Source organism: Podospora pseudopauciseta (genome assembly GCF_035222475.1).
Source record: "Podospora pseudopauciseta strain CBS 411.78 chromosome 5 map unlocalized CBS411.78m_5, whole genome shotgun sequence".
Taxonomy (NCBI): Eukaryota; Fungi; Ascomycota; class Sordariomycetes; order Sordariales; family Podosporaceae; genus Podospora; species Podospora pseudopauciseta.
The window spans coordinates 650,262-661,233 of NW_026946665.1; the positions used below are offsets into that span (position 1 = coordinate 650,262).

Genomic DNA, 10,972 nt, shown 5'->3' on the forward strand with positions numbered 1-10,972 from the left:
TTTTATTTTACGGACGTTAGTCGGCGTTCCTTTAAATAAAAGCCTATATATCTTTACGCATTAGCTAGCTACTTCGTATTCTAGCTATACCTCTATACTACTTACTACCGCTTCTCCTTTTCCTATCTAACTTGCCCCTAAGCGTTCTTAACTTCGCTACTCTCGTGTTTACTAACGTTTATTGCCTGCTCTATACTAACTAATATATTTAAAGTCTACGGCCTTTACGTTAAAAAGCAATTAATTCCTATATCGGTAGAAATTATACGATTAAACCCCTAATAATTTTATTTTCTTTCTATAAAGAGTCTAAAGTTATAAGGTTATCGGTAATACCGGGAGGAATAGAATCCTTAATAATATAAATATAAATATTACTTTTTAAATAGGTTTTTTAGCCCCTTCTCCTTTTCCCTTACTTATATTTTTAGTTTAATATACTCGCTACGGTCCTAAAAAAAGTAGGCCTAAAGTAATATGCCTTACCGCTACTCCGTTTATATAATACTATAGATTTATAGCTATTAAAATTTAATATCCTTTATCTTTTAACGCTAATATATACCTATTAAATTAATCTATTAAGTACCTTTACTATTCCTTAATATATAGGATAGTAAAATAGAAACTCGGGTAACGGATAGGTAGTTTACTATATATATTTTTGCCGTTTATAACTACGTGATTTTTAAATTGTAAAAATATAGTAATTTATAAATATTTTTTTTTATTTTAAAAAAAATTAAATAAGTTCGTTTATATATAAAGTTGCAATTATAATATAAATGGTGGTTCTAGTAAGTTTAATAACGGGCTATTGGAACGCGTAAAGAGAAAACGGAAGTGAAGTTATAATTAGTTTTAGTTACGGTAAGTATAGCCGAATGGTCCTTAGACCTACTTCAGCTTAGTGTAATACTTACTGCGCTTACCTTTTGCTTACCTTATAAGACTAATACGGACTAAGCTAAAAATTTTGTCGGGTGTGACTATATAGGTAGGTATTTAGGGTGATAGGATTATAGGATGTAAGTAGGGGGAGGGGGGAAAAGGGGGGCAGGGCACTACATAGCTTTTAATTTGCGCTGGGAAGTGTGATAATGCTAGTGTTAAGTATCTGGTTCATGAACTCGGGAAGGAAGTCAATGGTAGCTTGGGGGAAGGGTGACTGTGGCCTTTTATTTTTTTTCTTCGCTTTTTTTTTTCGTTGTTTCTTCTTTTTCTTTTGTCTTTTACTTCTTTGTTTCTTTCCTTTTATTTTTTATTTTTTACCCGTACAGTGTCCCCGGGAGTACCCACTTTTCTGAACCATGCAAGCAGGCTACCCTCAAGTAGAAGTAGTCCGCTTGCGTGATCCGAATAAGGTGGGGAGGGAGTCCTTGGGGCACGGGTATTTCTTTTCTTTTCTTCCGTTTTTTTTGTTTTTTCTTTTTTTTTGGAGATGTAGGAAATGAGGAGGTGATGAGGTGGTGGTTGGAGTGACTGTAGGAGGTGGTCGCAACCTACTGCGGCAAGGTAGAGAGGGGGAAGGTTAATCTGGTTATGCGTTGAGTGTTGATGTTCGGGGTGGTGGTTTGTGTTAGGTGGGTCTGGTAGTAATTATGCCTTTGAAGCCTGCATTCACTTTTCAAAGACAAGGGGGCTTTGCTCCTTCCTGTTGGAAAACAGTTTGAACCGAGCACTGCCCGAGCGTTGAGCAGCCTGCTGTCTTTCTATGACACCACGCACAGCGCTCCTGTGGTGTGTCAGCCACATAAGTAGGTTCTTGAGCAGCTCAGCCCGGCCGTGCTCAACTTTCCAATGGGTCTCTGATTGGCCAGCACAATGATTTTGCTGTGCAGCGTGTGCCTTGTTTGGACCGTTGGCGGCGTCCCATCTTGGTAGATCACGTCGATTTAAGTGGTATCACCTAAGGTTATGTTGAATGTGTCCCTACGTTTCCGACTTTACTGCTCCGGGTACTCTCCATACCTACTGCGACCACCTATTATTCAATCCAGAGGTCTGAAAGCCGAGAACGAAGTCGGTATTTGCAGCTATATTGTGATTTCGGGCATTTCTTGTCCTGTCAACGAAGCCGGGGAGTCTGCCACCATGTCCGAAAAGCCAGGGTAACACCCACCGTCGACATACGAACTTGACGACTTGGCTTCTTGTCATGGTGTTAAAGAGGGTGAATACGAATACACCGCACTGAGGAGGCAAGGGGACATTCGCTTGCTGCATCTTCTACCGAGCGAGGGTCGAAGAAGCCGCTTGGTCTGCCAGCTGCGCGAGTATCCGTTGTTGGCCTCGAGCCAGGCCGAACAAAACCAGGAATTACATCTTTATGAGGTCCTTTCATATACTTGGAGTGATTGGTCAAACCAGAGAAGCATAACTGTGGATTCTCGTCGGCTATCCGTCACCGATAATCTGTATGAGGCTTTGCTGGCTCTACGAGAACAGCGTCTTCCGAGAGCTTTATGGGTGGATGCGATTTGCATAAATCAGAGAGATGATTTGAAGAAGCAGGAGCAAATTCAGCCAAGCTCCCCATTCGAAACTGCTCGCTTCAACGTTTGATGTTCCACGAGAGCTACAAAGCCAGCTCCGTCCGGTGGCGTACTCAATGGGACAGGCGATATATCGTCCGAGGAAGACAGCCGACATTGCTTCGCACGACAAGAGCGAGCTGGGTGAGCTGATCGACATGTATCACACCCGACAGGCTACCCTAGTGCATGACAAGGTGTTCGCCTTGTTGGGCATGAGTACCACCGACCCACCACAAAAGACATTCCTAGACTATTGGGTTGGTTGGGATGTTGTTCTCAAGCAGGTGGAAAAGTCTCTATTCGGTGCATTAGTGTCAGTTGATACCTGGTCCCACTCACAGGTGGCTGAGATACAAGGAAATGGCCATGTACTGGGCAAAGTAATTTGAGTAGAATTCGATGATGTCAACGGGCGGCGGAAGCTATCCATCGAGTGGAAGGTTTCACAAGCCCAACGATTCTGCATCGTCCGCAGGCTGGACGCTTCCACTTTCTGCGAGATCAGTCCGGATGGGTGACATTGTCTGTATTATGAAGGGAGCGTCAAAATCTACCATTGTCAGACTTTGCTCAAGCCTCTTCTCTATCATCGTGAGCAGAGTCTCGTGCTGCGGGCCAGAGAACATCAGGAACTTTCCATACCGCTTCTCATTGATATGGGACTGGGGATACAGAGAGGAGCGACAGCCACAGAGGGGGCCGAGTCACCAAAGTACAGCTGTCATTCTAGAAGCGGTAGGGGACTACAACGATGCGGCACTGGTCCTCCTGGATTGTGTAAGGAACTGCAAGTCCCTCGGGAGCAAAGCGCAGAGATTAGAGACCACCAATCAGCTCGTCCTCCTGTACAGCAAGGCAAACCAGATGGAAAAGGGATTCAATTGTCTCTGCAAAGAGCTACAAGGTCGACATCAGTACAACAGGGATGATTTGCAGATCTTGGCCCCGGCAGCAGCCTCCCAGGATGGGGAGGCCATGCGGCTTCTTATACGTCACGAGGCCGGAATCGATCTGACAGAAGCTGTGCTTCTCGCAGCCGTCCACAGCAATATGCACGGCCGCAAGGTCTTGGAGATTCTCTTCAATCAACCACGATACCCCTCAAGTCGGGTCAGTGGCAAAGCAATCACCGAGGCTGCGTTGATAGCAGCCGCTCAAAATATACCAGAAGGTGCTTTAATATAGCTTTTTGCCTTAGCCGACTTGTGTGCTAATAATGACCTGAAGCTCGGCAGTTCAAGTTCAGTATAATAGGAAGTTCTGTCAAACGATCGTCTTGACGGAAAAGCTACACTGTTTTTGATCCTCAAGAAGAAACAAGGATACCGATTATTTGACTTTGAACTAAACCAATTCTATACCACCTGAATCCAAAACGCTTTCTCTTGTCCATTCCGAAAAGACTACGCTGCGGCTTCCTATTCCAAAACGCTAAATATCAAGCATGCTCCTTATCTGTTGCGGTGGCTGTTGGCTCACCCTCGAGCCCACACTAGGAGCTACACTCCCTTCCCTTTCCCCTGTCGCACCTGGATATGGCGGTGGTGGTGGAGCCGTCGTAGCTGCTGCCGAGGGTGCAGGGCCATCCATCATCAGCTCCTGTTCCCTCCTTCTCCTTTCTGCCTCTGCACTTCTATTTTGAGGGAAAAGAACACCAGCTACCGCCTGCATGGCTCTTTCTTGTCGAATTCGCTCTGACCGACCATTATACAGCGGTGGTGGTGACGTCGGCGGTGTATTTATCCCAGCTTGGGACATGCCCGGTGCGGAAGGGGAGAGCGGGCTCATTGGGACATCGTTTGACGCCGGGCTTTCATTGTTGCGCGGTTTATTCCCCTGGATTTCTCTGACATTGCGGACGAGTTGGTCGCGCATGCTTTCTCCTGGCACAACCACCTCTCCGTTGACTCTGGCCCACCATCCGGGCTTCTTGACGATGCCCATCTCCTGGTCGAGCTGCTGGTTGCGTACGATACGTTGGCGTTTGAGTTCTTTGTCTTCATTCTCGTTGATGAACCCAAAGATGACCTGGATGTACATGATCAATAAGGCTGGGGCGTAGCCACCAGCAAAAATAGCGGCTCGGTTCCCTTCGAGGTTCAAGGGGCTGTACTCAAACTTCCATGCGCAAAGCTCCTGATAGGCTGGGACGACAAGTGCGATGGGAATAAGGAGCTTGAACCGGAGAGGCGTCATGCGAATGAAGCCTACGAATCGGTTGATGATTCCACGGTTGCGTGGGCGGTAGTGTTTGATCGAATGACGGAGAGAGAAGACTGTTAAGCACCAGCAGACGAATAACAAAAAGCCGGCGGCTTTGAACCGGGCATCGGTGGCGGAGGGCTCAGCTTCGTTGACTACTTGTTCGGGGTAGCGCTGGTGCTGGATGGGAGTCCAGTTTCGGGGAATAATCATGAAGAAATTCTAGAGAGACAAAAGTCAGAGGGGTTGGGTATCAAGACGGAAACTGAGAGGACTTACAAGCCACCAGAACAAATAGAAGATCAAGGGCAGATGAAATTCCACCTTTGATCTTCTATCGTCATCTCGCAAGGCGTAGGGGTCCGGATCTATAAACTGCCGTTCCATCCAACTGCCCCAATGGCGCACTGCTTCCCATACCTGGGCAATAGTGCCCAGCTGCATCAGAAACCAGAAGAAACTCGTGAGGATAAGTGGCAACTCGGGAAGATAGTATCGGTCGACGTCCATGGCGGTAAACAAACTGACAACGGCAGTAGCGCTGACAATAATACCCCAGTACCACTGCCATCTCCTTCCAATGGGATAGAATCGCTTTGTGACGGGGAGGTAGAGGCGACCGTGTCGATTAAGCGCGACGATGGTCAGGACAAGAGCGACGCCAAAGAGAACAGCGAAACCAATCGAAGTGCCGGCTCGTTCTCCGATGCCATTAACGGGAGACCAACACCATGTTGCGTTGACGAAGGTGCCGTTGGGCATGACAAAGTCAGCGATCCACGGTTCCCAAGCCAAAAGACACCACGAGCCATTGGAGAGGGTCTGGTTTGTGAATAGCGTGTAGTTCCAGTGTTCAAGAGTGGTGAGGTTGAGATGGCTATTCCCAATCAATGTGTCACTCGAGTTGTCACCGGGTGGGAAGGGAATGATATCCCGAACTTGGAGGAACGAGTCCATGTTGGTGGCTCGGGCGCACCCAGAGGGTGGTTGCGCGCGCGTGTTAAATATCGATATTCGTCGTTTTCGAGCTCGATCGGACAGGAGGAACAAGTGAATTATCAAATATTAATGATGCCGGTACTTCGACATTGTTGACACCACGATTGACAATCACAACGGCTTGACCCAATGATCGGAGGGCTCAAGGATCAGGGGCGACGTGTTGCTGCCGGCGATGTCGTGGGCTACTGCAGAAGCTCCCGTTGGTGGATGTTTTTTGGAAGATGGCTTCTGGACGGATGGAATGTTTAATCGCTCAGGGCACTTGCAGTGAGAGTGGGGGTTTGCCCAGCCCGCGGCAGGGACCAGCTGCCGTCAGCAACAGGCGAATACGATCGCCACTGTGCCGAGAACCACCAAACATCGAGTGAGCGATAGGAAGCCATTCCGAATTTCCGCCAGTTGTCACTTAAGTACACAGTCCCTGCTTTGCGCCATAAGTAATTCTCAATGGTCTGTGTCGTGTTGTTCCCAGGGTCCAGCGCCGTACACAGGCAAGAACAGTTACCATAACTTCCAAAAACGGCGATGACCTCACAGCTCACAGCACGGAATAGCTCCCACAGCCACGCATGCACACCAATTGCGGGGCAATGAGCTAGCTGCATGCCACTGGGGCCGCCCAACGCCCGCCTGAATATTGTGGCTCTCAAACCCAACGACTTGGCCTCCATTTCGGGAGGTTTTGCGCCCTGACCATTCTCTTGGCAGGGATCACCGCCAAACATTCAACCCAAGCTTCAACACCAGGGCACGACCACAACGACGCCAACGAACACAGGCCCATTGCGCCCACCTCACAATGTCCAACCCCAACGACCCTTCTAACACGGACGAGCCCTCCTACATCGACTACGAGGCCTTCCTCTCCCCCACCTTTTCTCCCTCCGCCTTCGCCAACACCCTCGTCCTCTCCACCAACAACCCGACCGAGCTCCCCCTCGATCTCTCCACCCCCTTGCGGCGCGTCTTGTTTGACATTCAAGAAATTGACTCCCATATTGACAGCCTTACCACCCGCTCATCCATCCCGCTGCTATCCTACACCAAATCCCAGACCGACGCCTCGGTGAAGATCGTCTCCGAAGTCGACGCCCAGCTCAAGGCGCTGAACGAGAGTTACAAGCAGCTCGAGAAACAAGTGATACAGAAACACTCCGAGGCCGAACAAGTAAAGCTCGTAGCGGCGAGACTATGGGAAACTTTGCGGCTCGGGAGGGCAGTGGGAAGGGCACTGCAATTAGGGAGGCAGCTCGAGGTGCAGAATGGGGAGCTTACTGGGTCTGCAACGGCAAGTGTGACGACTAGTGCTGCCAGTTTGAAGAGCAGGGAACGGCAGCAGGATCATAGGGCGTTGGTTAGGTGTACTCACACTCTTCTGCAGCTTAGGGAGCTGTTTGCTAGTGTTGGGACACCTGGTGGGGAGGGGTACGGACTAGAGAAGGTGCTTGTTGTGCGGACGTTGAGGGAACAAATTGTTGCGCCGGTGGAGAAGAATGTCAGGGAGACGGCAGAGAGGATATCGAGGGAGTTCTCGGTTGGGAGCGCGAGTGGGAGTGCCACGTTTGCGCAGTCGGAGGAGATCAAGGGACGGACGGTGTCGGCGTTGACAGCGCTATATCTGTTGACACAGGTGCCGACGAGGCCGAATGAGAAATGGGCACCCACACTGATGTTGCAGGCGTTGGAGGGTTATCTCAGGTCGGCGCTGCAGAGCAGCATTGCCGGACTTTCGAGGGCGTTGGCAAATCTGGATAGCTTGTCTAGGACGCTCGCGGAAGTTGGGGCGAGGTGTCAGAATGTGGTTGCCCTCGAGGCGGTATTGGAGGGAACAAAGGTGCCGGTCCATCCGATGCTACAGGGCAAGCAGCCAGTGCAAGGAGGAAATATGCTTCAGCCACTGCTTGCCTATCTGGAAACAGGATCCCTTGCAAGCTATTTCTGGCGCACCATGGCGAGTAGTATGGCGCCACGGGTTCAAGAAATTGTGGCAAAGGGAAATACAACGGCTGCTCGGACACTGAGGGCCAACAGGCAGAGCGTTGGTGAAGCTATTCGGGAGTGCGTCATCAAGGGGAGCCAACTGCCAAGCGTAGTGGCTGCTGCTGCGGCCAAGGGGAAGAGCAAGACTGGAGATGGGGAAGCTGCCAGCAAGCAGTGGGAACGAGAGGTGGCTGTTATGGTGGGGAGTGTTGTAAATAATCTTGGGAGGTGATAGGGCCTATCGAGGCCGTGTTTTATAGACTGAATAGATCCTGGCCATCTACGGCTGTTGATCAAGAGAGCTACAATGCCCCTCGCTGAAGAGCCGGTGCTGTGTTGCGGGAAAACGTTTATCCGCTCTTCCTCAGCAACCGTTGTTGGGACAGCTGAACATTCACATTATTCTTGCCATTCCATCTCAAGTCCAGTCTGACCTGAATGCTCCTATCATGACCAGAGGTGCTACAATCTTGGTGACTTTTTTATTGCATTTGTGTCTGTCTCTCAGTTGTTTCCTGAACTAACAGTTTCCTCCATGTTTACTTACCCCTTAATAGCATAGGCGATTGGACTGTGCATGAAGGGGTTTCTTATTCGAAAAGAGACTCGTTCAAAACTGCATATATGCCCAACCAGAGAATTGTTTGGTCGTATCAGAGGTCGAGCTGAGTCCACAAGTCTCCCTTTTCTATTTTTTGGGGCTTTATTTCACTTACCAAGCTCCTCCTTCTCCCTTCTCCACAACTCCTTTCGTCCCAACAACGCCTTCGAATTTAAATATAGACACCTATTTTGACACTGAATACGCCTTCCTTCCCAACCATACACCTATCCATTCAAATTAAACGCCTGTTCTTTCACACCAGACGCTTTCAGTTCTTCACATTACACGTTACTTCCTTAACAAAACACCTCCCACTATCACCCACACGCCTTCCACTATCAACCGCACGCCTTCCGTTATCATCAATAGGCCTTCAATTACCAATCAGAGGCCTTGAATTATCTTTCCAAGGCCTTCCACTATCAATCAAAAGCCTACTTATCTAACCAAACACCTATTTATTTCCATCACAGGCCTCAAAATCCTTTCCAAACACATACGCAATTCAACAATGGTCCCTCCCGCCACGCTCAGAGGTGCCTCGCGTGGCACGCGCCGCAGATGCGGCGCTCCCAGGGGTGCCAGAGGCTCCAACGCGCGCGGTGGTGCCGTTGCTGGTGGGCGTGGCGCCCGTTCCATCACACCTGTTGCTGCTCCCCAGGCCAATTCCCAGCCATCCCCCGAGCAAGCAATGATTCCCACACCCACACGCCGCAGAGGCCCCAAGGCCCCTGAGCCCATGGGCAAGCCTTGGGCTGTCAGCTCCATGGCTTGGAGAGCTGATGAAGGTTCGCTCAAGTAAGTCACCACCCCCCTTTATTTCTACGTTTCGTTTCAAGTTACTGATTGTTTCGAACAGGAAGCTCGAGACGGGCGAGTTCTCTGACGCGATCATCTTGGCTGACGGGAGAACCTGGAGAGTTCATCGAATGCTCCTCAGCACCCGATCCCGCTGGTTTGCGGAGGCGTTTGAGAAGCAGAGTCCGGGGGAGGATGAAGGGGAGCCGGAGATTAACTTGAGGGAGTTGAAGACTGAGTTTGTGGATATGCTGCTGCGGACACTTTATTTCAACCGTGGGTTCTTACCTGACAAACCACGGGAAATGTGTGGTGTCTAACAGTGAATCAAACAGGCTTGCCCGACCAGTACCTCAACATCCGCGGCGCAAACGCCACCTTTTCAACCTATATCAAAATCTTCAACCTCGCCGATCAGTTCGGCGTCGAGACCATGTGCAACGACGCCCTGACACTCCTAGGCCAACTCGCCGACCGGCACCTCGAGGACCTCTGCACCTTCGATAAAGTCCAATCCGGCCGCGAGGGCGTGCCAGAGCCAAAGCCGGCATTTCCGTATCACAATCTCGGTATTGCTATCCTCGAAGCCTTTAGTGAGGAGCGCACCGTCACGGATAAACGCGCGCAGTATCTGCTTGCCAACTTTCTCTACGCCGGCCGTGCGGTGCTGCTAGAGAACCAAGTCCTCAGGGACATTGTCGACCGCAACGTCCATCTCGCTGCCGCGATGTGGCACGCCAGTCAGGGGCGGAATCTAGCCGGTTGGCTGCCCAACCCTGAGGTGATCTCCCACCGTCTGCGCGCGTTTGATCACTCGAGAAAGACGCAGCATCCTGATCGATGCGAGCTTTGCGACGATGTTTTTGATTATGGGGCTCACAAGAGGGTCATGTTTGATCCGTACAAGGTTGTGCTTAGGCCGGCGGGTTACTGCGGAGTTTGTGTCGAGAAGTATAAGGATGACCCGGGGTGTTTGTTTCGGAGGCGGGGAAAGATGGATAAGCTGGGGGAGGGGGTGTTGTTGCCGGTTATCAAGGCTGAGGTGTTGCATGAAGGGGAGGATAATATGGCGGGGACTCCGGAGATGGAGAGTGAGAGGGAGGCGAGTGCTGGGTTGGGGTTGCAGGGGCCGACGATGAGTACGCCTGCTCCGGTGCAGGTGTTGCCGGATGGGGAGTTGATGCCGCCTCCTTCGGTGCCGGTTAAGAAGGGGGTGAAGAGGGCGAGAGAGGAGTAAAACGGATGGGGAGAGGCATACGGAGGAAATGGTAAGGCGTTGCGGTGATTATATGAGGCATATGAAGGGGCTTTTATAGGGGTTGATACCCCAGAAGTAGGCGTTGACCTTTATTTATAAGGCATTTAGAATTTTTTGGGAGGTGTTATTATTTATTTTATAGGTGTTGATTTATCATTTTGATGCGTTGGGTTTCATTTTATGGGGCATCTATACATTCTTTTGACGCATTATTATTTGTTTTATAGGCGTTGATTTATCATTTTGAGGCCTTATTTCCTAGTGCTTAGGCATTTTTTGCATCTTTCGAGGGGTGCAGATAGTCATTATTTTAGTTAATGCGTTGGTTTTAGATACCTGCTACCCTGGTGCTGAATGAAAGTCGTCTGTTGACAATGACGATCTGGTTTGTCCACCGAACTTGGGTGAAAGGTGAGAAATATCAACAGTCAATGACGTAGAATCGGGTGATGAAGGAGGCGAAATTTGGAGGAGTACTGTCCAGAGAAAGAGAGCTACGATGGTGCAAGGCAGACTGACTTGATGTCTGATAGGTTTTGAGGGGTAAGATTTAGCTGATTGGTTATCAACGAGCGCGATGCTCGCGATCTG

General features: G+C 49.8%; 4 protein-coding genes across 4 annotated transcripts; 3 read left to right on the top strand and 1 right to left on the bottom strand.

Annotated features, from left to right (window-relative positions):
* Positions 1–2,611: 2,611 nt before the first annotated feature.
* QC763_507900 (uncharacterized protein) lies at positions 2,612–2,921 on the top strand (the record flags this gene model as incomplete). The annotated part of the gene is made up of 2 exons (XM_062913378.1): positions 2,612–2,850; positions 2,879–2,921. The coding sequence occupies 2 exons, from the start codon at positions 2,612–2,614 to the stop codon at positions 2,919–2,921; spliced, it is 282 nt and encodes a 93-aa protein (XP_062764783.1).
* Positions 2,922–3,754: 833 nt separating this feature from the next.
* Positions 3,755–6,130, bottom strand: QC763_507910 (uncharacterized protein). Its single transcript, XM_062913379.1, has 2 exons — positions 5,019–6,130; positions 3,755–4,961 (listed from the first exon to the last, which is right to left on the bottom strand). The coding sequence occupies exons 1-2, from the start codon at positions 5,694–5,696 to the stop codon at positions 3,969–3,971; spliced, it is 1,671 nt and encodes a 556-aa protein (XP_062764784.1). The 5' UTR covers positions 5,697–6,130; the 3' UTR covers positions 3,755–3,968.
* Positions 6,131–6,540: 410 nt separating this feature from the next.
* COG5 (Conserved oligomeric Golgi complex subunit) lies at positions 6,541–7,953 on the top strand (the record flags this gene model as incomplete). Its single annotated transcript, XM_062913380.1, has 1 exon — positions 6,541–7,953. The coding sequence occupies one exon, from the start codon at positions 6,541–6,543 to the stop codon at positions 7,951–7,953; it is 1,413 nt and encodes a 470-aa protein (XP_062764785.1).
* Positions 7,954–8,133: 180 nt separating this feature from the next.
* Positions 8,134–10,712, top strand: QC763_507925 (uncharacterized protein). The gene is made up of 4 exons (XM_062913381.1): positions 8,134–8,194; positions 8,230–9,123; positions 9,185–9,399; positions 9,459–10,712. The coding sequence occupies exons 2-4, from the start codon at positions 8,837–8,839 to the stop codon at positions 10,358–10,360; spliced, it is 1,404 nt and encodes a 467-aa protein (XP_062764786.1). The 5' UTR covers positions 8,134–8,194; positions 8,230–8,836; the 3' UTR covers positions 10,361–10,712.
* The last annotated feature ends 260 nt before the right edge of the window (positions 10,713–10,972 follow it).

Coding starts and splice junctions, on each gene's coding strand:
- QC763_507910 (XM_062913379.1), bottom strand. CDS start 5,696: ATGGACTCGTTCCTCCAAGTTCGGGATATCATTCCCTTCCCACCCGGT. Junction 4,962..5,018: donor TCTATTTGTTCTGGTGGCTT/GTAAGTCCTCTC, acceptor TTGTCTCTCTAG/AATTTCTTCATGATTATTCC.
- QC763_507925 (XM_062913381.1), top strand. CDS start 8,837: ATGGTCCCTCCCGCCACGCTCAGAGGTGCCTCGCGTGGCACGCGCCGC. Junction 9,124..9,184: donor GCTGATGAAGGTTCGCTCAA/GTAAGTCACCAC, acceptor TGTTTCGAACAG/GAAGCTCGAGACGGGCGAGT. Junction 9,400..9,458: donor GCGGACACTTTATTTCAACC/GTGGGTTCTTAC, acceptor TGAATCAAACAG/GCTTGCCCGACCAGTACCTC.